General features: G+C 37.2%; 5 protein-coding genes across 5 annotated transcripts in view; 3 read left to right on the top strand and 2 right to left on the bottom strand.

Moving 5' to 3' along the window:
• The first annotated feature begins 1,582 nt into the window (after nt 1–1,582).
• LOC114359000 (uncharacterized) lies at nt 1,583–8,238 on the top strand. The gene is made up of 12 exons (XM_028313218.1): nt 1,583–1,616; nt 3,018–3,325; nt 4,146–4,323; nt 4,759–4,955; nt 5,565–5,703; nt 6,043–6,170; nt 6,272–6,515; nt 6,718–7,044; nt 7,170–7,324; nt 7,428–7,569; nt 7,656–7,789; nt 7,993–8,238. Exons 2-12 carry the CDS (start codon nt 3,062–3,064, stop codon nt 8,104–8,106), a joined length of 2,022 nt encoding a protein of 673 aa, XP_028169019.1. The 5' UTR covers nt 1,583–1,616; nt 3,018–3,061; the 3' UTR covers nt 8,107–8,238.
• A 354-nt stretch (nt 8,239–8,592) lies between these two features.
• Nucleotides 8,593–11,087, bottom strand: LOC114358997 (seminal metalloprotease 1). Its single transcript, XM_028313213.1, has 5 exons — nt 11,018–11,087; nt 10,164–10,339; nt 9,378–9,516; nt 9,174–9,304; nt 8,593–8,923 (listed from the first exon to the last, which is right to left on the bottom strand). Exons 1-5 carry the CDS (start codon nt 11,085–11,087, stop codon nt 8,600–8,602), a joined length of 840 nt encoding a protein of 279 aa, XP_028169014.1. The 3' UTR covers nt 8,593–8,599.
• A 797-nt stretch (nt 11,088–11,884) lies between these two features.
• On the top strand, nt 11,885–13,487 carry wbl (endoplasmic reticulum protein 29-like protein wbl). Its single transcript, XM_028313205.1, has 2 exons — nt 11,885–12,727; nt 12,831–13,487. The coding sequence occupies exons 1-2, from the start codon at nt 12,182–12,184 to the stop codon at nt 13,041–13,043; spliced, it is 759 nt and encodes a 252-aa protein (XP_028169006.1). The 5' UTR covers nt 11,885–12,181; the 3' UTR covers nt 13,044–13,487.
• Nucleotides 13,488–13,733: 246 nt separating this feature from the next.
• Nucleotides 13,734–15,673, bottom strand: LOC114358991 (ran-specific GTPase-activating protein). The gene is made up of 4 exons (XM_028313206.1): nt 15,555–15,673; nt 15,234–15,425; nt 14,894–15,128; nt 13,734–14,739 (listed from the first exon to the last, which is right to left on the bottom strand). Exons 1-4 carry the CDS (start codon nt 15,564–15,566, stop codon nt 14,507–14,509), a joined length of 672 nt encoding a protein of 223 aa, XP_028169007.1. The 5' UTR covers nt 15,567–15,673; the 3' UTR covers nt 13,734–14,506.
• A 655-nt stretch (nt 15,674–16,328) lies between these two features.
• The window catches only part of LOC114358989 (Leucine zipper like transcription regulator 1), a 51,323-nt gene continuing 44,916 nt past the window's right edge, over nt 16,329–22,735 (top strand). Inside the window, exons 1-8 of the mRNA XM_028313204.1 lie at nt 16,329–16,587; nt 16,854–17,009; nt 17,274–17,445; nt 17,674–17,810; nt 18,153–18,267; nt 18,757–18,846; nt 19,015–19,088; nt 20,791–20,961. Coding sequence (XP_028169005.1) covers nt 16,867–17,009; nt 17,274–17,445; nt 17,674–17,810; nt 18,153–18,267; nt 18,757–18,846; nt 19,015–19,088; nt 20,791–20,961 — 902 coding nt within the window. The 5' untranslated portion in view covers nt 16,329–16,587; nt 16,854–16,866. The remainder of the gene's footprint in view (nt 16,588–16,853; nt 17,010–17,273; nt 17,446–17,673; nt 17,811–18,152; nt 18,268–18,756; nt 18,847–19,014; nt 19,089–20,790; nt 20,962–22,735) is intronic.

Here is a 22,735-nt window from a genome sequence, read left to right as displayed (position 1 = left end):
AACTTACTGGCGCCAAGAACAATACATAAACTAGTATGCCTTAATTTCCAGATAAATCCGGGCATGATTTAAACTTTTACTGATGTATGAAAAAAAGTTTATTTACGCGGGAAAAAGAAGATAATATTATGTTTCATCATCACTACTTACTGTAATAATTCAAAATTAAATCTAATAAGGTATAAAAGTTTCGCATGCAGATGCACAATTAATGCATTTTTAATTGGATATGCGAGTGTAGTTTTTATCTAATCTCGTTATTTATAATTTGCTTCTATCTAACAGTGCTGGTATTTTACATTAATTATCGACCCAATAACTAACATTCATTAAAAATCCGTGGATAATATTAAAACAGGTACAATATTCTACTATAAATTGTTATCCCTAATCGTGACGATCATGATCATGACCTGATGTTAATATTCTTGTTAAGCTTAACTACTAACAATTATTATTATTATAATGATGATGGGTTAGGTACAGATCTATGTTAAGATAAAATGCTGCCATTTAGTACAAACTAATTAACTCTAGTTAATGATGATAAGTTATATTTAACAAATCTGTGTATACTTGCTTTAAATAAGCAAAACAAATGCACTAATAAATATTAACAATGAGAGCAATTGCGAACAAGTTTCAATCAGGACAATGAACCTGTTCGTTATTCACTTGATCATTCACTGAATGTACTCAACAAAGTGAGATGAGATCAATTACAAACTGACCCCAACATTGCATCTCAATCTACATTCGCAGTCTCAGCTCTCCGAGTTCCGACCATGCTCGTAACGGTACCCGTACTTTACATTTTGTGAGACAGGTTCCGATGAGCGCGTGTCTCGTTCTTCGCTTTCATTCTTCAAACTTTTTACCATAAACAAAACCTCTTTACAATAAGAAAAAAATGTAGAGTCATCATAACGCTGTCCTACTCACGCACTGGAAAACAATGACAGATTTTTATTCATAAAAAAAATGAAAAAACTTACTCGAATATCAAAAAATCCTTGCTTAGTTGACGAAAATCCAGCACACGTTAGCACGCGGAACGCGCGAAATCAGACGTTAGGTCACTGTGTTTAGTGCCACCGGCTACGAGTGCACACACTGGCACACAATCCGCGACTGACTCGACAACGCAACCTTGTCCAACTTGCGTCGAACGGAATTAAAGAAGTTAAAACTTTCTAAATTCGAATTTGCGAATCACTGGTCAGGCAGGTGGAGCTGACGAGACGCGTTGGCGACAAAACAGTTGCTGAAGGTGTTCGCTTACACTTTAAAGTACTGCTGAGCTCTGCAAAGTGTAACGTTTCAGGCGGTATTTACCTAATTCGCATCAACTTACTAGAATGTTCCAACAAACACATAATAATAATATACCGTAATGTCAGAGATCAACACGTTATGCGTGTGTATGACAGATTTTTAGCGCAAAAAATATGAAAACTTCATTTGAAACAAACATGTTTATTTACGAAAACAATAAGGAAAATATTGTATGTCATAACAAGATTTTTACAGAAATATGAAACTATAAATTGAATATTCTTCATAAGATTTAATCAATATCTCATGAAATATCATTCTGTAAATTCAGTAACTCCCAAGTAAGTTATTTTTTTAAATTTACATGACGATAAAGTGTAACACATAAGGCTATAAAACAAATCATAAATCAATTTTACAGCTATTCCTATTGTGTAAAAATGTAAAAAGTAGTGCAAACTCACACAATGTTACACGTTTACCGGGTTTTTGTATTGATTAGTATCAATTTTATATTCGTCAAATGTTCTATACCTAGCTTAAATGTCCAAAAAAGTAAGCTATATTTTTATAACTAATATAACTTACATAAATAGCTATCTTCCTACTAACTAATTGACTGCGATGACAATATAATTAATTTCTTTGTTTATTTCACTTCCTTCCCACTATACCAACTACATATATTTATTAAATTCTAAAGAATGTATCTTTGAGTCTTTAATATTTATCACTGCATAGATTTTGCGTGCTTATTAATAAATATTTAATTAGAGTGAAATAATTGACGTGCCTACATTATACCAAAGTAAATATTTAAATTTAACTACATAAGTATTGTACCTACTGTTTATTATCTAGGCCTTTCTCCTAGCACTTACAAGCGACCCAAACAGCTCTATATTATCACCACATAATATCTCAGGAATTGCGTATTTTCCTGGATAAAAAACTATCAATATCTAGAGAGTTTTTTATATAATTTTACCACACTCAAGCATTTTTTATTTCTCTATAGTTATTGTGCATTAAAATGGCAGGCTAACTACAACAGGCAATGTATCCCTACAACATTTTCTTTGTATGTATTTTATGTTATTCTTTGAATCCCTCAACAAGAGGAACGTAATCATAAACCTGGAACAAACACGGTTCACAACTGAGTGGTTCGATTGGTTATTTCATTACACACAATATTACATTGGCAGCTTGATCCACACGATAGGCATAATACTTATTGATGTAATGTGCCCTAACTGGTACTGCTTGTTGTTGTTTATGGGTCTTTTGAATGTGTGTAGGCACAAATTTGGCACGCTAAGATTTCTGAATAAGAATTAGGTAGCTCATGTTCTTAAACTGGTTTGTATTATCTTACTTTAACTATAATAAACGTGAAAAGTCTGTGAGACTCATACAAAAAACACTGGTTATGGTTTGTATATAAAGTTACGTTAATCGTAAGGTAAGGTGGTGCAACACAGCCTTGATCTCAAGGGGTAGATTTTCATAACTTTAAATAATATGGAACTTCCACTTTTCATTTCCATCGCATACCTATATTGAATTAATGTTTTTGTAAAATCTGTTTTGGCGTTTTCTGAGATGAATAATGATATAATATGAATTTTTCTGTGAGTTACAGAGTTTATGTACCTATTGACTATAACAATAACTACAAATACTCGTAGTATACCTATGTCCTAATATACAAAATAATATTTGTTTACATTACATTACAGCTGACGCAAAACTTATCGCCAGGAAGCGTCAAGACACATTAGATATGTGTCGCATTTTCACTGTCGAAAACGAAAAATTGAATAGAGCTCACTCTAAAAACTCTTACCAAAATGGCGGAAACAGTCGTTCTAAAAGAGAGACAGGAGAAATGAAACCTACAGTGAACGTGAATACAGAAAACGTAGAAAAGGCTAAGAGAGTAGAAAGCATTGTTGATAAGCTGTATGAGGATATTGTTGAAGATGGGGCGCCCGTGACCTACAGGCATCGAAACTTAGAAACATTAACTACTAAATCTTATATCCAAGTAAGTAGGAAAGCGTAGATTAATTATTCAGTTCAGTTTGATGATAATTGCGCTGCGGAATTTTACTAGCCTTATAATATCACCGGTCCTCCTGCACATATCGTACTTACCGTAATACTTTACATAGAGTAGTTGAATCCTTGTTATTATCCGTAGCATTCCGTAAATTCTAGCTGCTACTGATTAGTTGCTTCCCGTAGATCTTGCTACAACATATCAGTAGCATATCCTAGATCCTGCTACAACATATCCATAGCATGCTACAGCATATTCGTAGCACATCCTCGATCCTGCTACGGCCCACAGTAGCATATCCTAGATTCTGCTACGACACACTGTAGCATATCCTAGATTCTGCTACAACATATCAGTAGCACGTCATTGATCCTGCTACAACATTATCGGTAGCATGTTCTCGATCCTGGCACAACATATCCGTAGCATGTCCTAGATCCAGCTACGGCCCACCGTAGCATATCCTAGATTCTGCTACGACACACCGTAGCATATCCTAGATTCTGCTACGACACACCGTAGCATTCCTCTTATATTCTCTTCATTTAATCTGTTGCGGGTTCCAAGACAGTTATCCCTGAGTCTACTTTTTCATAAGTCAGGTTTTTTGGAAGGTTGTGAGAAAAAGTTCTGCCTAGATCCAGCTACGACGCACCGTAGCATATCCTAGATCGTGCTACAACATTTCCGTAGCATGTCCCAGGTCCTGCTACAACATATCCGTAGCCTGTCCTAGATTCTGCTACGGACCCAACGTAGCATACCCTAGATCCCAGTTTTATAAAATAAGTATATTTTATTAAAGGAAGAAAAAAACAAAACGATGAGGAGATTTAATTTCGCCCCTGCTGAGCTATTGGGACCACTGCCAACCGGCGAACCATTTGAACCATCGAATCCTGAGGACGTAGGTACAGGCATCGACTGGCCAAAGAGGTGGAAACATGGGATAGTGCCATATTTTATAGACTCTAAAACTTATGGTATGTTGACTACAAATTTTACAGTATCCAAATTAATCATAGGTATTTGATAGATATTAGTTACTATTTTGCATCGTCTATAAAAATTTTCTATTTGGCCTAAAGGTTAACTGGTAGAGAATGCCACACGGCATTAAGTTCCTCTTTTGTACCGTGTTTTTGTGTGGAATAAAGGTTTTAAATAAATAAAATAAGTGTTTGGAAGCAAGGTTTTTGGAGGCCGCGTACCGGAAAACGCAGCGTGAGACGTCCACCTACAAGGTGGACCGACGACATCACAAAGGTAGCAGGGAAGCGCTGGACGTAGCTAGATCGCTACCAATCGATCAACATGGAAAGCATTGGGGGAGGCCTATGTTTAGCAATGGACGTCCTATGGCTAAAATGATAATGATGATGATGAAAATATGTGTAACAACCTGAAAATGTTCTCAGACGCGCACTTAGCAGAAGTGATAATGCAAGCGTTCGAGTACTTCGAGAAGGCCACCTGCATCCGCCTCCAAAGGCTGAAGGACCGGCCGACTGACAAGGACTCGCTGCAGAACGTGGAGTGGCTGTACATCACCAACCCGGCAGGCGTCAGGCAGTGCGTGCACAGCAATGAGCGGAAGACTAACAAGGGTGTGCAGGTAAAAGATCTTCAAAAAACTAGTACTAATACTCGTACATCAGTTAAAAAACCTAAAAAGCAACTAAATTAGGTATTTGTCGTGACATTAGAGTCAAAGCACACGATGCGTTGCGGCGCACAGCCACAGATAATAATATTATACTCGTATATATTTCTATGTAAGACGTCGCACGCAGCGACACCTCTCCGACATCGCACCGCCGCCGCAACGCATCGTGTGCATTAGCTCTATGTGGCCTAAGTGGCCTATTAGCTCAGAACTCTCTATTTCTTAGCTTTTACTTCATCTTGTTTCTTACGGGTTACAAATAATTTGTCGTAAATAAAAAAAATATTAGTTACATCCCCGCGGCCCCGTCCTCTCCAAACTAAATTCAATTTTGTGTAGGAGTGACTTTACCACAATTAGTCAATGCATCAAGGCCAACAAAATATTATTAATATTTAAAACACTAATGTATTTTTGTTGAATGTAAAAAATGCATTTTGTGTGCATTCGTGTGATAAGTAATATCCTGCCTTAATAATCTGAAATACCTACTGAAGAGATGAATAGGTATACTGCGATAAAAATATTGTTAATAGTGATATATTTGTTATTTTCTAGATGGTAGTATTTGGATATGACTGCTTATCGCTAGGAGAAATTGTACACGAAGTGATGCACATACTAGGCTTCTCACACGAGCATACTCGCCCCGATAGGGATCAACACATAACTATTTTGTGGAATAACATCAAATCGGGTGAGAATTTTAACTTTTATAATAAAATTTCATCGTAGGTACTATCGGCAACAGTGTTAACTACCCATTGCCGGTCATGTCATCTCATTCTATCGCAAAGAATCACCATTTGATGAGAGTGAGAGCAAGAACGAAAATGGATAGTCAACAGTGTGGCCGTGTGTACATCGTCGGCTACACAGAACATAGGTTTCATGTTCTATGGTCGGCTATAATAAATCATTATTCGTAGTTTGTGTGAACACAAACGAAGACAGTAAATAAAACATTTTCATTTATGCAGGAAGTAAAATAAACTTTACCGCATAGTTGATCGATAGGATTAATTTATTATTTCAGGCTACAAGAAATACTTTGAAACTCGTGAAAAAGATGTGCTGCAGAACATTCCTTATGATTTCGCTAGCGTGCTGCACTATCCCCCGCGAGCCTTTTCCAAAAATGGACAAGTCACGATTATGGCTCAGGTTTGCCTCCGTTTAGATATTAATTAATATTTTCTTAATGAGTGGATCTTTTAAAAAATACAAGTAAATTGCCGTAACTTTGAAATGTGTCTACATTTTAGCCTGGGGTAAAACTTGGCCAGCGCCAAGGTCTAAGCGAAGGAGACGTTGAGAAAGTAGCCGTCATATACGGACACGAGTGCGTAGATCGGAATCGGCAGTACCTCCTCAAGACCTGCCCCAGTGTGGTCAGAGCCGACACAGAGCCCAAGAACATAACGCAGGAGGAGATCGAGGAATACTTCGTAGACAGGCTGTGGCGATACGGTGTTGTGAACTACAAGCTCAGAGACCAAATGGAATTTTGTAAGCACTAGTGACGACTTCATATCACATATCAAATGTGTCAATTCTCTAAACCTAACGTTTACGCATTTATTTAAATAGTTACCTGATTATTATTCATTCACAGCCACTTATGAAGTCTTTATTCAGGCCTGTGTATTACCTCACAAAGTGATGTTAGGTACTGGTACGATTCATTTTCACAGTCAATACTATTTTTCAGCTGCTGAAGAAAAAGAAAATATTAGAGCAGTAATTCGGCATATCGAAAAGGAGACGTGCATCAAGTTCCGAGATATTACGCCAGAAGAGGACGATGATACAGATGATGAAGCACCATCTGTAAATGAAGATGAAAACTCTGAAACGGAGCAAACTCACCCTCTAAAGAAACCTGTTGATGGAGCACCCGCAGAGACAGCAGGTGAAGCAAAAATTGAAGGCAAGGATGCTAAAGGCATCAGTGATAATGAAGTTAAGCATGGAGACGTCGAAGTTAGTACAGTTGATGCAAGAAATGAACATGACGATATTAATATTTTGAGATCGGGTAAGTGACGTGAACTCTTTGTACATACATAAGGTGTTAAATTAAGCTGAATTTGATTCTGACCGTGTTGGTACCTTGCGTATTTGAATAGCATTGTTACAAAAAAATCATTTTTGTCTTTCCAGGAACTGCAATCCCGCAAATCGCAAAAGCCAACAAGCGTTCGCGAGTAGAACAGCAAAAATCTCAAAGGCGTCATGCCGCAGACATACTTGTGTTCGCCAGGGGAGTGGAGCCGGGCTGCGAGTGCCCCACTCCAGGCAAACCTAATGGGAATAAAGTATGTATTGGTTAATTTAACACTCAATATCAGACTGAACATAACTTTTATTTCTTGTTGTTATGTACGAATTAATGTACAACTATAACTATTATTATTATAGGTCTTGAAAATCAACGCTGATTGCTTCAATTCTGTTAACGATCTCCTCCATTTATTCATGCACATATTGGGCTTCGATCACCAACACAATATGCACGATCGAGATTCTTATCTACATATCCTCTGGGATAATCTTACTCCAGGTATTTTGAATAATTTACGCGAAATACTTAAATGTAATTTGAATGCTTCAGATTTGCGTTTGGATAAATATTTTTTCTTCTTGCAGAAATCAGAAAGGAAATGTCAAAAAAGCTACCGCCGGCTGCATCTTTAGGGTTAAATTATGACTACCAGAGCGTGATGCACTACCCTTGGCTACAAATCAAAGATGGAGTTACCAACATCATGTATCCAATTTGGGTAAATATTTTTAGGATAATTTAGTTGGGTTACAATTTTCATTTCAAGCATTCTTAATTTTTTTATGAGTTAAATTAGGCTATCCTCACTAACTTTCAAGATTTACTAATTGACTATTTCTTTTATTAAGGCTTCATGCGACTAGCTCATAATTATGATGTGAAAGTAGTTAAAAAAACATAATTTCCCTTATTTGTTCACAGAATGATGGCTGGGCCATGGGACACTGGCAAGGTCTTAGTTCTACCGACGTCATGAAAATTAACCTCCTGTACTTTAAACAGTGTTTAAGTAAGAAAAGTTTAAGGAAAAAGTAAAAGCAAATCTTTCAATAATTCTTTATTATAACTTAGAAGATATACTTTAGTAGAGTTATATTCTCAGACTCAGACAGTATGAACCGGTTTAGATTCTGTTATAATAATGATTCCAATTAAAAAACCCTCACAACACTTCACATTATTATTTATTTTTGTTGAATTATTTAGTTCCTTTTATACCTACTACTATTGAACCTTTCCGTGGACAATGGTTCATTATAAAAGTGCTTTTCATGAACCTATGAGGAAAACTATAACAGTTAGATAGTAGGTATTAGATGGATCAGTTAGTTTAAGAGTAACTAATCGTCGTTCAACTTGTGTATTAAAAAAACTTAGAAGAAAACATTAAAAGTGACTTAGATGAAGTAAATAAAGACTCCTTCTGAAATCCTACACTGTGATATCGAAAGGGCAACTACGGAACCCTACAATTTTTTTTTTAGTTTTAGTGATTCAAAATGAATTTCCAAAATTACTACATTATTATTTATTTATCTGTACCATCTTCTGCGTAGTTATTTTCGGCAACAGTTTGCTCATGTGCCTGTTCTTCGTTATATGCAGTATCTTCGTATTTTTCATTATTATGATTATTCATGTCATTATGGTTACTATCCTCTTCAATGTCAGTTTCAGGATTTTGTACTTCTGAGACCTGCTGATTTCCATCGTTTTCTTGCATCGCCGCTTTACATGAGTCTAGCAAGTCATCCACCTTCCGTCTGTTGCACTCGCGGCCGAATACTGAGCGAAGCTTCATCTTATCTAGGGGTGACAGCTCACGCGAAGGGTTTATCACTAGCCCGGGTACCTGTGAAAAGTAGGTAGGTATATACTTTTTCTAACTAGTCGTACTATGTAAAACTCAACTGATCTGATACTGATGATAATTTCTCAAAAGAAATAAGGAATCTTCATCTCATGCCATAGATTCACATTCATACTACGCTACAGTAGTAAAGCTCTTTAGGATTTATTATAACTAATGTGTGGTCTTTCATGCAGAAATATTTCATTGTTTCTAGAAATTATCTTCATAACTTATCAGATTCTAAAATTACCAGAGATGCAATCGTAGCTTGTCCATTTTTAGTGTACGCCCGATCATGGAAGTGCATGATACTCGTAGGATCATACTCAGTATTTATTGTAGGATAATCTTCGTAACGAATGCGAAATAACGATAGGTATGCTGAAAGTAGCTATAATATTAGTATAATGAACTAAAAAAAGTTATTAATTATTAAATGTAGCAACCAACGTACCAGGATGAATATTATCCCACAAAATCCTAACATAATGGTCTCTCAGTGGATGTGTGACTTCATCTTTGAAACCCAGAGCATGCATTAGTAAATGCAAGATATCACGACGCTGCATGCAATCCAGACCCATCGTCATTACCTGGTGGAAACAGTTACGAACCATTTGAAATGCCCATGATTAAACTTGGTTAAAATCTAAAATGTATAACGGTACATTCTACAGGTGAGTCATGAAGTCTGTAAAACATCGTGTTCTTGTAAAATGCAAACACTGCTGGTTAATGTGAAAGTTGGTCGGTTGCTGTAATGTTCGTAACTTCACGCATAAACGCTGAATGCAATAAATGAGGCACAAAAACCGCTCATTTGTAAATAGTTCGAATAATGACCAGCGATAATTTTGAGAACAATATTTATTATCGGGATGGGGATTGAACTACGGAATTATTCCCACCTCTCGTTCCCACCGCTGCAACTCCTATGTAGCCAGGATCTAAGCTTGACCGCCATTAAAAACCCAACTAGTGAAGGTCAAGTTTGTCCCGGGGTTAAACTTTAAACTGTTATTGGACCCTCAACGAAATGATTCAAAAGAATATAGGTGGAGTTCGAAGTTAAGATTTGACCTTCGTCCAGTGCAAAGCAGGAGAACAAACAAACAAATACAGGAGACAAAACAAAGGTTAAATAGCCTGAAGGATTGAACTAGCGACTCTCGTTTCAGCAGTCCGCTGCCGACATCGGTGCCACTAAAAAACATGAACAATAAAATTATATCATACATACAGTCTCATACGTGCCATTAACTTCACCGTCATGGACGCAGCCCCGCACTCTGGCCTTGTTGGTAATATGGATCCAATGAGACTTGCTATAGGGTTCAAGGAGTGCTTTAAACCTAACGCAAGATGATTCCTCAATGGTGTTCATAGCGAGGCGAACGCGTTCTGCTACCAGATAATCTGAAATTAAGTTAAAAACAAACATGCTTTAAAGTAGACATGCTGTTAAGTATTTCAAAACAGTGAGATCAACTTCTACTTGCTATTCTACTAGGTAAGTACCTACTAACATTTCCATGCTATTTAATTAAGAGGCACTTAGCCTCTAGAATACTTAAGCTTTATAAAAAATAATGAAAGAAGGTGTTTTAACACAACTTACCATAACTGCTATGATCCAAATAATACGAGACAATACCCAGAGGCCAATGAAAATCACGGTTTTCGTTCCCTTCGTCTAAATTCTTTTTCAAATTTATTTTTTGATCCGATTGAGGTTCGTGTTCTGCTGAAGCTGGAAACCATTTTAAAATTAATATTCGAATCTAAGATCGTGCTTTCTTGGAACTAATTATAACGTTCCCATATTATTATGAATACCTATTCATTAAACTAAGTAGCTAGTTTACAAGCAAATTATTGAATTTGGCAATAACGGTACATTAGGTTATACTCGTACTTAAAACGTAGCTTAAAGTTTTGCAGCAGGCGATATCAAACTTACTTTATGTAGGTACTAGATTGTAGATTACAGAAACATAACACAGGACAACAGTTTAATTAATTATTAAGTACTTATTATTTGGGACAAGATTAATAGTTTAATAACACTGTTATCGTATCGTACCAAAAACTAACCTTCTTCTTTCAAATTTTCAGCTAGAACTAAATCCAATATTAAAAAAGCCGATAAATAATTCAACCACATTTTCAACAACAGTGGCACCTACCAATGTATAGCTAGTTTATGCCGATCCATAGTTTCGTAACATAATGTTTTATTGCGCATGCAATAAGTGGACCTATTCGTAAGTAAGAAGTGTTGTTAGGTGGTGAATTTACTTTCGCAACTAACAAATCATACTTGTAGTTCCGCTACTATAAAATTATGTGCGTCAGTTCAATAGAAACTCAAACACAATATTTGACAACAACTTAATATTTGATAAGCTTACACATTTTCTACCAGTCACATGACTTTCTTTGTTCAATTCGTCTTTCGAATTCGAACAACTACTGAAAAACTATTTTTCTACATTAATATAGGTAAACTAGCGGCCGCCCGCGACTTCGTACGCGTGGATCCTGTTTTACCCCCTTTTCCCGAATTTTCTTTGCTATAAACCTCACGGAGCCCGAGACCTTTCCAACGAATGCAAAACCGTGGAAATCGGTTCGTGCGTTCTGGAGTTATAGCGTCAGGGAGGAAAACCCGACTTATTTTTATATAGTAGATATCGTTTTTATATTTTCCTCAAGAAGAGCATTAATAGCACCTCATCAGCTCATCCATCATCATAATAACCTCCTCCTTTTTTGAAGTCGGTTAAAAATGATAGACGGATCAAGGAATCCATCTTTGTAATAGAAAACAAACTCTTGAGTTGTCATTCGCCTATTAACCAATCAGAATCACACACGGTCACATTAATGTCAAAAGGGTACATTCCGATTTTCACAGTGCAGTTAATCAAAATTTGAAGTTTGTCTTTTCGCAAAGAGTAGATGATCGATAATTAGTATCGGTCAACTGAGCATTTTTTTTCCTTTGTATATTTTTTTACTGACTACGGATAACAAAGCTAAAAAACAAAAGTTTGCAATTATAAAACAGTATTAACAGTATAAAACAGTACGTATAATGGAACGCTTATAAAATTGTAAATGAAAACAAATGGTGTCCGATGTCAATAAAATCGAGCGGCGAAGTTAGTTTACCGATAAAATTAAATATATTTGCGTAAGTGCAGGCCGTTACACAAGCTGGTGAAGCATATTAATCCCGTATTCTAGAATTCTACAATGCAGCTCCTTTACTTCCTGTGTTTACTGTCAAGTATACCTTTTACTTACCAAGCCACGACCACCAGTGGATCAGTCGAATTAGACGAATTTTCTTTTGATAAGATTACTGGAAAATTCGAAGCTTCTCTCATCAAGTTCGATGTGGCTTTTCCATACGGTGATAAACACGATGCGTTCGTGGCGCTTGCTAAAGACGCGAAGGACGTGGACGATCTTTTAGTTGGCGAAGTCGGGGTGAAGGATTATGGCGAAAAAGAAAATGAGGAACTAGCGAGGAAGTACGGCGCTACGAAGGAGAACTTCCCAATTGTTAAGCTGTTTATCAAGGGCAAAAGTGAGCCGATACAGTTTGACGATTCCAAAGGATTCAGCACCGACGCATTGAGACGCTTCGTACGAGAGAACACCGGTTTGTATCTCAGTCTACCAGGCTGCGTAAAAGAGCTTGATAAACTAGCAATTAAGTTCATGAAGACCAAAGGAGATGACAGGAAAAAAATATTGAAAGAAACTGAAAATGCACAGAAGAATCTCAGTACCAAGGTAGGTAATCTATAATTCTTTTGTAGTAAGTAAATGACATAATATTACTAGAACTTTCTCATTAATTTTTTTAAATTAATTAATTTTTGTGATGTTTCAACAGGAAGCACCATCGGGAAAAATATACAAAACAATCATGGAGAAGATTCTAGAAAAAGGTGATGATTTTATCAAAACTGAAACTGAAAGAGTGAAGAAGCTCCAAAGTGGAAAAGTATCAGATGAGAAGAAGAAAGAACTGGGAATTAGACTGAACATTCTCCAGACATTCCAGCTCTATGACATCAAAGGCAGAAATGTAAAAGACGACCTGTGATTTAATTAAATTAGCTTAGGATATATTTAGCAATAACATTCCAGACTAAACTTTAGAGAACGCTTATTTTATTTTAATGTAAAGAACATTATTACTTTTTTAGAGTATCATTTCTCTCATTCAATTCATTGATGTATAGGGAGAAACATTCAATGCTACTCATGGTAGTCAGGTAAATTATGTATAATTATATCAGCATAATAGTTATGTTATTCCAAATTTAATTCATGTGCACATAATTTGCCTGATGAAGGTCATACTATTTTCCATTAAAATGTCATAATATGACTAACCTTTATACAAGGTATTCTGTTGTTTCATTTTGAAGCAATTTGTTCACACTGAATAAATTATCAATTTGAATGTACTTATAGGTAATTTTAATAATGTGTGTGAAGTTAATAATTGCACAAGTGTTTAAATAAAAGTGTGAAACAAAGTGAATTTCAATTTTTTACTATTCCCATTATTAAAACCACAAAAACTTAATTTAACACAGAAGTGCTAATATGCAAAGAATTTACACAGCACTATTTTTTACTTTAAAAACTATTTTATTATTTTTCTGAATCAGGTAGCAAGAAAGAATACAGAAAGATAATGCTTCTGATTAAAATGTAGGAAAAATAAAATTCCTTCTGATTTTATAAAACACTTCTATTTTCTGATTTTCCTGAAATTCCTTAGTTCCAAATCACAATTTTTTTCTTTAAAAAAGCAGGAATGTTGAAATAGATGAGAAGAAGAACAGTAATTTGTGTAAAAGTCAATTACTATGTAAGAATATAACTAAAGAACTCACAGTTTTAAAACCCAAGATAATTGACAGAAGTCCTATCATTACAGAGATAAAAAAATATAAATGCATGCATACAATTAAAGTAGGTACTTATATGTCTAAAGAAATAGACATTTTACTCTAGAAAATGTTCAAAAGAATATTGCAATGATGATGAATAATATAGTTTCTGCAAATTAAAAATATAACAATACCCCTATTTGGCAAAGAATTTACCAAAAACATTTAATTACACATCAACATTAAAATTTTACTATGATCACTAATGTATACTTAAAATTATTATTATTCGAAAGCTCTTGGAATATACAAATAGCTCACTATTTCCATGTTGGTGTCAAAATGTAGTGAACAGAATTCACATTCTTTATTACTTAAAAAGCTTGAAAATTTAAGTCTTCAAATTGGAAATATAATATAAAAAAAGCATTGTGATGAATATTATCATTATTTTAACATAAGACTAAAAATGCATGACCTATAACACAAAACTAAAAACCATTGGGTTTCTGTTAAATGATAAGAGCATTTATAGACAGTTATTATTAGTGTATCTTGATAGTTACTATTGAAAATAAATTCTAAATTTAAAAATATATTTAAATGAGCTGCAACAACATGTCACACCTTGGCCTCTTATTTATGTATTTATTATATTTCATTGTTAATCTGACTTTTCACTTTCCACTTTGAGTTCTTTTAGTTTTAGTACAACACCCTCTGCATCTTTTTCCGAGGGATTGTCTGCTTTGTCCGAGCTCTTGGGCTCCGGAGTGTCAGTGTCTTCACTACGGGTGATGCTGCTCTCCTCATCTGAAGACTGGTCGTTGTAAAGACTACATTTTGTTCGAACTATTTCTTGGGCTTCAGCAAATTTCGTTTTCCATAGTTCTGCATCTGAATAAGAAAAAATTTTTTAGTTTATAAAGAATAGGTTATTGCAATGACTAAGTAATAACAATTCAAAATTTATCTAACAAATATGGTAAAAATTAACTATATGCAAATGTATTTTTGTTGTTAAAAAATGATCATGGAAACCATAACTTACTCTGTGGGTTTCCAAATTTGATGGCAAGCAACTCTTGCTTGCATCTCTCATCAGCATAATCCGCAAAGACAGACCAATTGAATGCTTTGTCCGAGCCACAGTGGACGTTCATCCTAATGTCTGGCGTGATGAAGTGGTTGGCACACACCTTCAAGGTCTTGTCACGTCTCATGACTACTCTCACAGTGTTATTTTCTTTGTGGCGTAATAATTTGATATCTCCTGTCCCACGTTCCTGAAAGCAGAGTAATGATTGTAACATATCCCCAAATTATCCAAACCAAAATTTAAGAATATTTAACCTAAATTATTTTAAAATTTCAATTTTATTTAACCTCACCTTCCACTCATGATCAGCAGTGTCGTATCTGTAGAGCCGGGCACGAATTTTAACCAGTTCCTCCTCTTCTTCCTCATTAGTCTGAATGTCGACGAGCGGTAACGACACGATAGGCTCATAATGAGGGTCGTGTTCAGGCGTCTCCGCATCACCAGCCTCGCTTTCGCTATTACGCCGCACGCTTTCTTCCGTCTGCAAACCATTTGTAACGGATTAGATTAGGCCGACCGACTAGTCGTATACCTCAACATCCTAGTTCTAATTAAGTTTGCGACAAACACTTTACTGTATTAGAAAAATTTATGTTGCATCAATACTTACTGGAGAAGACATTTTCCAACTACAAATAAATGGTATTTTAATAAGAAAATAAGACAAAAAGAATAAATACAAACAAATCTGTAAAGCTCAGTTACTTTGTGAATGAACGAATGAATAATATTTAATCAAAGCCGAATTTTGACATTGAACGAAAGAACGAATTGAGGGTATTGGATTAGTCTATGGAATTTAAACAGAGAAGAATCACATTAGTTGAGTGGCAAATAATTACATTGAACTCGACCAAAGTGGGAACGGTTTTGGTCAGAGCCCCGATTACGGTAATTTTTAACGTCAACAATCCAGACACGCTTCTCGATTCTGCGATACGATTGGTCGTTCAACAGCGTACGTCAGCTGTTTTGACCAATCGTATCGCAGAATCAGAAACGCGTCTGGATTGTAGACGTTACAAAAGTTACCGTAATCGGGGCTCAGTAAAGATGAATTTAATTTGTGAACAGACTTTTAAGGCCTAAATAACTCGTCTAGTGCGAGCATTTTGCCACTTGTTTTGTTAGGGCGACTGAAACTATTGTGTTACAGAATAGTACAAGTTTTACAAAACAATAAAACTTGTATTATTGAGCAGAGACGATGCACAGCATCTGGTGAGAGATGCGTCTACTTCCGGTGTAGTTTTTTACCTTTTTATACCTTAAATGACGTCATTTCCGCAATTATTTAATAGGAATTGATTTGACTTACTTCCGTTTGCCGCCATTTTAGTCACCTGGGGGCGAGCTTGCTCGGAGTTCTNAATACAGATTTTAGTCATTGCAAATTAGTTGAGCTCAATTAATTTTGTTGGTCTCAGCTCCTTTGGATTGTTTGGTACATCCCTAATCTGTCAAATGTGACTGATGTCAATGTGACAAGTACCTAGCCAAAATAGATGCAAAAAATTGCGATAGAAAAATGTTTATTGTTGGTTGAACGTGAAATTGTCCAACGTTTTCTAATTATTTCCTTAAAATTTCAATCAATTATTACAAAGAAGTTATATTCAACGTTTATGATCACGAATTCCAGGGTATATTTACAAATATTTGGTTTATTGAACTGTGGCATATTTCGTCGACCTATTTTCATTCAGTTTATTTTGAGATTTCTTCCTATAACTGCGAAAAACTGTTCTAGTTTTACTCCTAAAATATTTGGGAGTCAACCTACTTTCATTTTTAGTACGTTTAGCTACCGCCACGAAGATAGGTTCGAGAATTGATTCGCGTGAACAAGTTCTTAGAAATAAGTGGTTTTTAGAGATGCTGTGTCAATAAACTGAAGTTATATTTTTAGGAAAAACGCCTGAATGCAAAACCTAGGGAAAATGATAACGGAGCAGCTTCGAAATCCAAACGAACTGGACATAAGCCTGCGAATGGAGTTCGGTCCATTTGAAACTGTGCATAAGTGGAAGCGCATGTCTGAGTGCTACGAGTTTGTGGGCGCCAGGTAATTTAAACTTAATGCCTATTCAATATAGAGTTTCTTTTTTACTATCAATTTATAATTATTATTTTGTAATTTATAGAATTTCTTGTGGTGGTTTTTGATATAGCGAGGAATAGAAAGCTGTTATAGAATGTTAAAATTAAATATAGTTATCATTTATCGATCCTGATCCTTCCTGTAGTACCTAATTACTTTAAATAAATAATTTAAGTATCCATATTTGGTTTAGTATATTTACAAATAATTTTTTCTATTAATTCACAGACGTAGCAAACACACAGCGGTAGCATACAAAGATGCAATTTATGTATTCGGGGGTGACAACGGGAAGTCTATGCTGAATGACCTGATCAGATTTGACATCAGAGAGAAGTCCTGGACAAAGACTGGCTGTATGGGAGTGCCACCTGCACCACGTTATCACCATTCTGCAGTGGTAAATTTCATTTATTATTATTTATTCCATTACATATATTAAACTACTTATTCAAGTAATCATACTTTACCTAACCGCAATGTAGCCTTTTAATCATTTATTTTCCATGACCTAAATAATAGAAGTGGCTAAGTAGTATATGTTTTGAAATTAAAACAACAGGTCTAACACAAAATAAAATAATCTTACAATATATTTATTTTGAATGTAACTATTACTTATTTATAGGTTCACCGGTCTTCCATGTTCGTATTCGGCGGCTACACAGGCGACATACTCGCCAACTCCAATCTCACGAACAAAAATGATTTATTTGAGTACAAATTCCAAAGCGCACAATGGGTCCAATGGAAGTTTACAGGACAGTGAGTATGAATTCATAATAAATCAATTAAAATATCAATATTAGCAATTTTGATTGCACAAATTACAAATTATTATTTCCATACAGAGACTACTCACTTAACACAAATTTTAAGTACATTTTTAATTTTTATATTGATTTTATCCCAAGAGTAAAGTAAGCAACTGTTCAAGACTCCATAAATATTGTGCGCATGTTGCTAACAATTTAAAGTCAAAAATATGTATAGAATATTTTACAAAAATTACTAATCTTTCAAACTGTCAAATAAAGAACAAAATAAAATAATTGTGTTTTACTTTTTATTTGCCTATAGCTTATACCATTATGTAAACTTTCACAGGGAGCCTGTACCAAGGTCAGCCCACGGCGCGGCGGTGTACGACGACAAGCTGTGGATATTCGCCGGCTACGACGGAAACGCGCGCCTCAACGACATGTGGACTACCAACCTTGTGGTAACGTAATAGTGGAACATGATATTTTAGCACAAAAAATTGGTTGGAGGCTACATTAGGGATTCAATTGCTATGTAATTTGTAATCTAGCTTCCAATAAATGACCAAATGGCAGCTTAAATGACTGGCAACTCATGTAGTCATAAGGCTTATTGTACACGCTAAGAAATTTCACCGTGTCTGCTGCAAACAAGACAAGAATTTCGTCGGACTTAGCTACGAAAATTTGTCACACAGTGCGCGTCCGCCGCTTGTCGTATCTAGCGCAGACAAGAATAATTTAGCAATGTACGCGGTGCGTGTGTAAAAGTGCTTTTTTAAGCCTCTTTACAGAAAAAAAAAACGACACGAATTCTTGCGTATGCCTGGCGATTTTTCTTAGTATGTACAAGCGGCCTAAAAGATGCAATCTTGCAACAAAAAATATGAATATAGTTTTATACATCATATTATTATGCTGTTGACTAAATTTATTTTTTCAATACATAGGCGCCAAACCACCAATGGGAGAGGATAGAACAAAAAGGCCAGTGCCCGCCCACTTGCTGCAATTTCCCCGTGGCCGTGGCGCGCGGCAAGATGTACGTGTTCAGCGGACAGAGCGGCGCCAAGATCACCAACGCGCTCTTCCAGTTCGACTTCGAGACGCACACGTGAGTATTGGAGTACTAAGGCTACCATCAATAAAGGGGATGGAACAGAAAGGCCACTTGCTGCAACTTCCCCGTGGCCGTAGCGCGCGGCAAGATGTACGTGTTCAGCGGACAGAGCGGCGCCAAGATCACCAACGCTCTCTTCCAGTTCGACTTCGAGACTCACACGTGAGTATTGAACCATAATTTTGAACTCCTCCTATGTTCTTCTGATTAATTTCGTTGCGGATCCAATGACAGTTTAACTTTCCACCTAGACAAACTTGACCTTTTCACTGCTTGGGTTTTTATTGGCGGTCAAGCTGTAGATCCTGGCTACACAGGAGTTGCAGCGGTGGGAACGAGAGGTGGGAATAGTCCCGTCACACGTGAGTATATTGAAGTACTAGGGCTANAAATTTGGTATGTAGGTACCTTAGTGAACTTAAAGCTTAGTTACAACAAGGAATTCCCGAAATTCCCACGGGAACGGGAATTAGCGGGAAAATCGTTTTGTATGAAAAATCTAAACCGCGTAAGATAGATGAAGGGGGTAAAGGGGGTAAAACGGGATCCACGCGTACGAAGTCGCGGGCGGCCGCTAGTGTCAAATAAAGCTCTAAGTTAGGACAAAATAAAATAATTGGATTTTTATTTGCCTATCTATAACATTTATGTAAACTTTCACAGGGAGCCTGTACCAAGGTCAGCCCACGGCGCGGCGGTGTACGACGACAAGCTGTGGATATTCGCCGGCTACGACGGAAACGCGCGCCTCAACGACATGTGGACTACCAACCTTGTGGTAACGTTGAATATGATATTTTTAGCACCCACGCACGTAGCTATAGCTTTGAAAAAGGGGGGGTGCCCCATTGTAAAAAATACTACCATTCTACAAGCGGCGCGGTGCTGTAAAAATTACACGCACGCGCACGCATTCTTGAAGAATGTCCCCGTCTGTCACAGAAAAACTATTGCGCGCGTCCCTGTTTCAGAAACTGGGATAAAAACTATCATATGTCCTTTTCCAGGACTCAAACAAAATCGGTTCAGTAGTTTAGGCGTGAAAGCGTGACAGGCAGAGCTACTTTCGGATTTCTAATATTAGTAGGGTTATGCTGTTGACTATAGTCTGGTCTGCGAGCACGTAGAATTTTGTCCAATTACCCCAAGCTACCCATCCTTATCGCTCGCGCGTAATTATGTTGCTGTCGCGTTCGCACACTCACTGCAGGCGCCTGTCGCACAGTCGCGACAGCAATATAATTACGCGCACGCGCGCGCGGGTAGCTTGGGGTCATTGGACAAAATTCTGCGTGCTCACAGACCGGGCTGTACATTTGTCTTTTCAATAACCCATAGGCGCCAAACCACCAATGGGAGAGGATAGAACAAAAAGGCCAGTGCCCGCCCACTTGCTGCAATTTCCCCGTAGCTGTGGCGCGCGGCAAGATGTACGTGTTCAGCGGACAGAGCGGCGCCAAGATCACCAACGCGCTCTTCCAGTTCGACTTCGAGACTCACACGTGAGTATTGAATCAATGGAAAAGGATAGAACAGAATAATGTTAAAAAAATATTATTAGACTTGCGTGGGGCTTGCATCTTCAGTCTGATACTTGAACTAGATAATGTTTGATGTGTGTAAAAACCGTGGCAATGTGAACTTAATATTTTTATGTGATGCTGCACAAATGATGCCCGGTTGCCCTAATGATGTTCTTCCCTTGGTATTTTTTTGGGAAACTGTATTTAAAAGTAACTTATCTTGTGCAAGGTCCACACATAAGGGATCTTTTGTGCTTCCCTTTATCTTTGTTCGCTTTCTTCCTCAAACATATAAAAGTAACTTTCTTTCACTAACGGATAAATAAATCATTTCATTTCAGTTGGACCCGCGTATGCACAGAACACTTGTTGCGCTGTGCGGGCCCCGCCCCAGCGCGGCGATACGGTCACGTGATGCTGGCCCACGGCCGCCATCTTTACGTCTTCGGGGGCGCCGCTGACAACACGCTGCCTGGAGATCTCCACTGTTATGACCTGGACACACAGATGTGGTGAGTTAAGACTTTATTCCTAGAGACACAGAGCTCATGTTCTATTGTGCTGAGTTACGGTCTCGTGATGCTGGCCCACGGCCGCGATCTTTATGTCCTCGGCGGCGCCGCTGACAACACGCTGCCTGGAGATTTGCACTGTTATGACCTGGACACACAGATGTGGTGAGTTGGATTCCAGTTTTGCAGGGAAATCGAATAGCGCACTTAGCCTCTTGATTGGGCCATTGTGCGCAAGAGTTGGACTCTATTAAGTGAAGCATAGAGCACATGTTTGATTGTGCTGAGTTACGGTCACGTGATGCTGGCCCATGGCCGCCATCTTTATGTCTTCGGCGGCGCTGCTGACAACACCTTACCTGGAGATTTGCGCTGTTATAACCTGGACACACAGTTGTGGTAAGTTGGACTCTATTAAGTGAACCATAGAGCACATGTTCGATTGTGCTGAGTTACGATCACGTGATGCTAGCGCAGGAACGCCATCTGTACGTGTTTGGGATAATGTGGCAAACTCGACTATATTCCACATGCCACAGGTCACTTACTTCGTTAACACCTCGTTTGCCGGGAGACCTAACTTACCGACGTAAATTCGACTTTATTCAGAGTATAAATGAGCTTATTTTGAATCTGTCAAGTTTGCCAGTTCAGTGGTGCTGCCATCACACGCTGCTAGTAGATCTATTTAGTACTCACAGACATCGTGAATTCGACTTTATTCCTAGTAAAAATAGAGCTCATAATTTCATTTTTTTTTTAATTTTTTTTTTTTTTTTTTTTTTATTATTTCTCATGGCTACGTTTGGCGGAAAATAGCGCTTGTTGAAGATTGTAGGTAGACAATGACAACCAGCCGAAAATTGAAAAGAAAAAAAGGAATGTATTATTGTTTCTTTTGAATTTCATAATTTTTATCGACTACCACGCCCCCTGTTGCGCGCCCTTATGGCCTGTAGACTGACCTGGCTCACTGTGTCACCAGATTGTAGCTTGCCTATAACCTGTCTGACACTATCTGATTAATCCGTCTCGGCCACAGATCTCGACCAGAAGGGCGCGCAACCCTCATCACGCATTGGTTCCCGCTGAAAACCAGCTTCTCGGCATGACGTTTGTGTCATGTCGAACGAACCCAAAGTCGATAAGCTTCCACCGTTTCGTTTAGGAGTTCCTATGGCCAGCTCCTGCCACCTCTTGACTTCATCATCAGGACCCTGAACATCGTCTAGCACTAAAGTGCTCGAAAAGACAAGTCCAACGAACCCAAACTAGATGTAATTCCGCCGTTTCGTTAAGAGTTCCTATGGCCACCTCCATACTCCATCCAGCTCAGTGGTACCATAATATTGCATTGTCATCGTACTTACACAAGTATACCAAATTTCAGCTCAATTGGTTAAGGAGAACTAGTTTTAAATTCAGTTGCAAGATTTATCTCATACTAACTTACAAGCGAAATGCTTGTAAAAATGGTACGCATAACTTTTTTGCGACTAGTTTTCTTATAGTATTATACCATTTCGGAATCTTGGATAGTTGCGTCAACTTTATAAAAAACTTGCCGCAGTAGTGTTCATACTGTTTTTTTACAAAACGACGAGTCAAAGTGGAGTGTAAGTAAAAATCGTTCAAAGTTTTAAGGAAATATCATATTTTGATTAACTTTTGTGTAAAAATTGCAAGGATCTGAGGGTTTTAAGAATTGGGGTGGACAGCAGCACTACTTAAGTTGCCGATACAAACAAAAAAACTGAAGTATTTGAAAAATTGT

This window comes from Ostrinia furnacalis, unplaced genomic scaffold, assembly GCF_004193835.3.
Source record: "Ostrinia furnacalis isolate ACB-3 unplaced genomic scaffold, ASM419383v2 OfSCF4162, whole genome shotgun sequence".
Taxonomy (NCBI): domain Eukaryota; kingdom Metazoa; phylum Arthropoda; class Insecta; order Lepidoptera; family Crambidae; genus Ostrinia; species Ostrinia furnacalis.
Note: the sequence above shows the minus strand (reverse complement) of the source record. Positions and strands in the feature narration are given on the sequence as shown.

Coding starts and splice junctions, on each gene's coding strand:
- LOC114358997 (XM_028313213.1), bottom strand. CDS start 11,087: ATGTGGTTGAATTATTTATCGGCTTTTTTAATATTGGATTTAGTTCTA. Junction 9,517..10,163: donor TTAATGGCACGTATGAGACT/GTATGTATGATA, acceptor TGTTTCCACCAG/GTAATGACGATGGGTCTGGA. Junction 8,924..9,173: donor AAGCTACGATTGCATCTCTG/GTAATTTTAGAA, acceptor TACTTTTCACAG/GTACCCGGGCTAGTGATAAA.
- LOC114358991 (XM_028313206.1), bottom strand. Junction 15,129..15,233: donor CTGCTGATCATGAGTGGAAG/GTGAGGTTAAAT, acceptor CTCTGCTTTCAG/GAACGTGGGACAGGAGATAT. Junction 14,740..14,893: donor CAAATTTGGAAACCCACAGA/GTAAGTTATGGT, acceptor TTTCTTATTCAG/ATGCAGAACTATGGAAAACG.
- wbl (XM_028313205.1), top strand. CDS start 12,182: ATGCAGCTCCTTTACTTCCTGTGTTTACTGTCAAGTATACCTTTTACT. Junction 12,728..12,830: donor AGAAGAATCTCAGTACCAAG/GTAGGTAATCTA, acceptor ATGTTTCAACAG/GAAGCACCATCGGGAAAAAT.
- LOC114359000 (XM_028313218.1), top strand. CDS start 3,062: ATGTGTCGCATTTTCACTGTCGAAAACGAAAAATTGAATAGAGCTCAC. Junction 6,171..6,271: donor AAGTCACGATTATGGCTCAG/GTTTGCCTCCGT, acceptor TCTACATTTTAG/CCTGGGGTAAAACTTGGCCA. Junction 7,570..7,655: donor CTGGGATAATCTTACTCCAG/GTATTTTGAATA, acceptor TTCTTCTTGCAG/AAATCAGAAAGGAAATGTCA.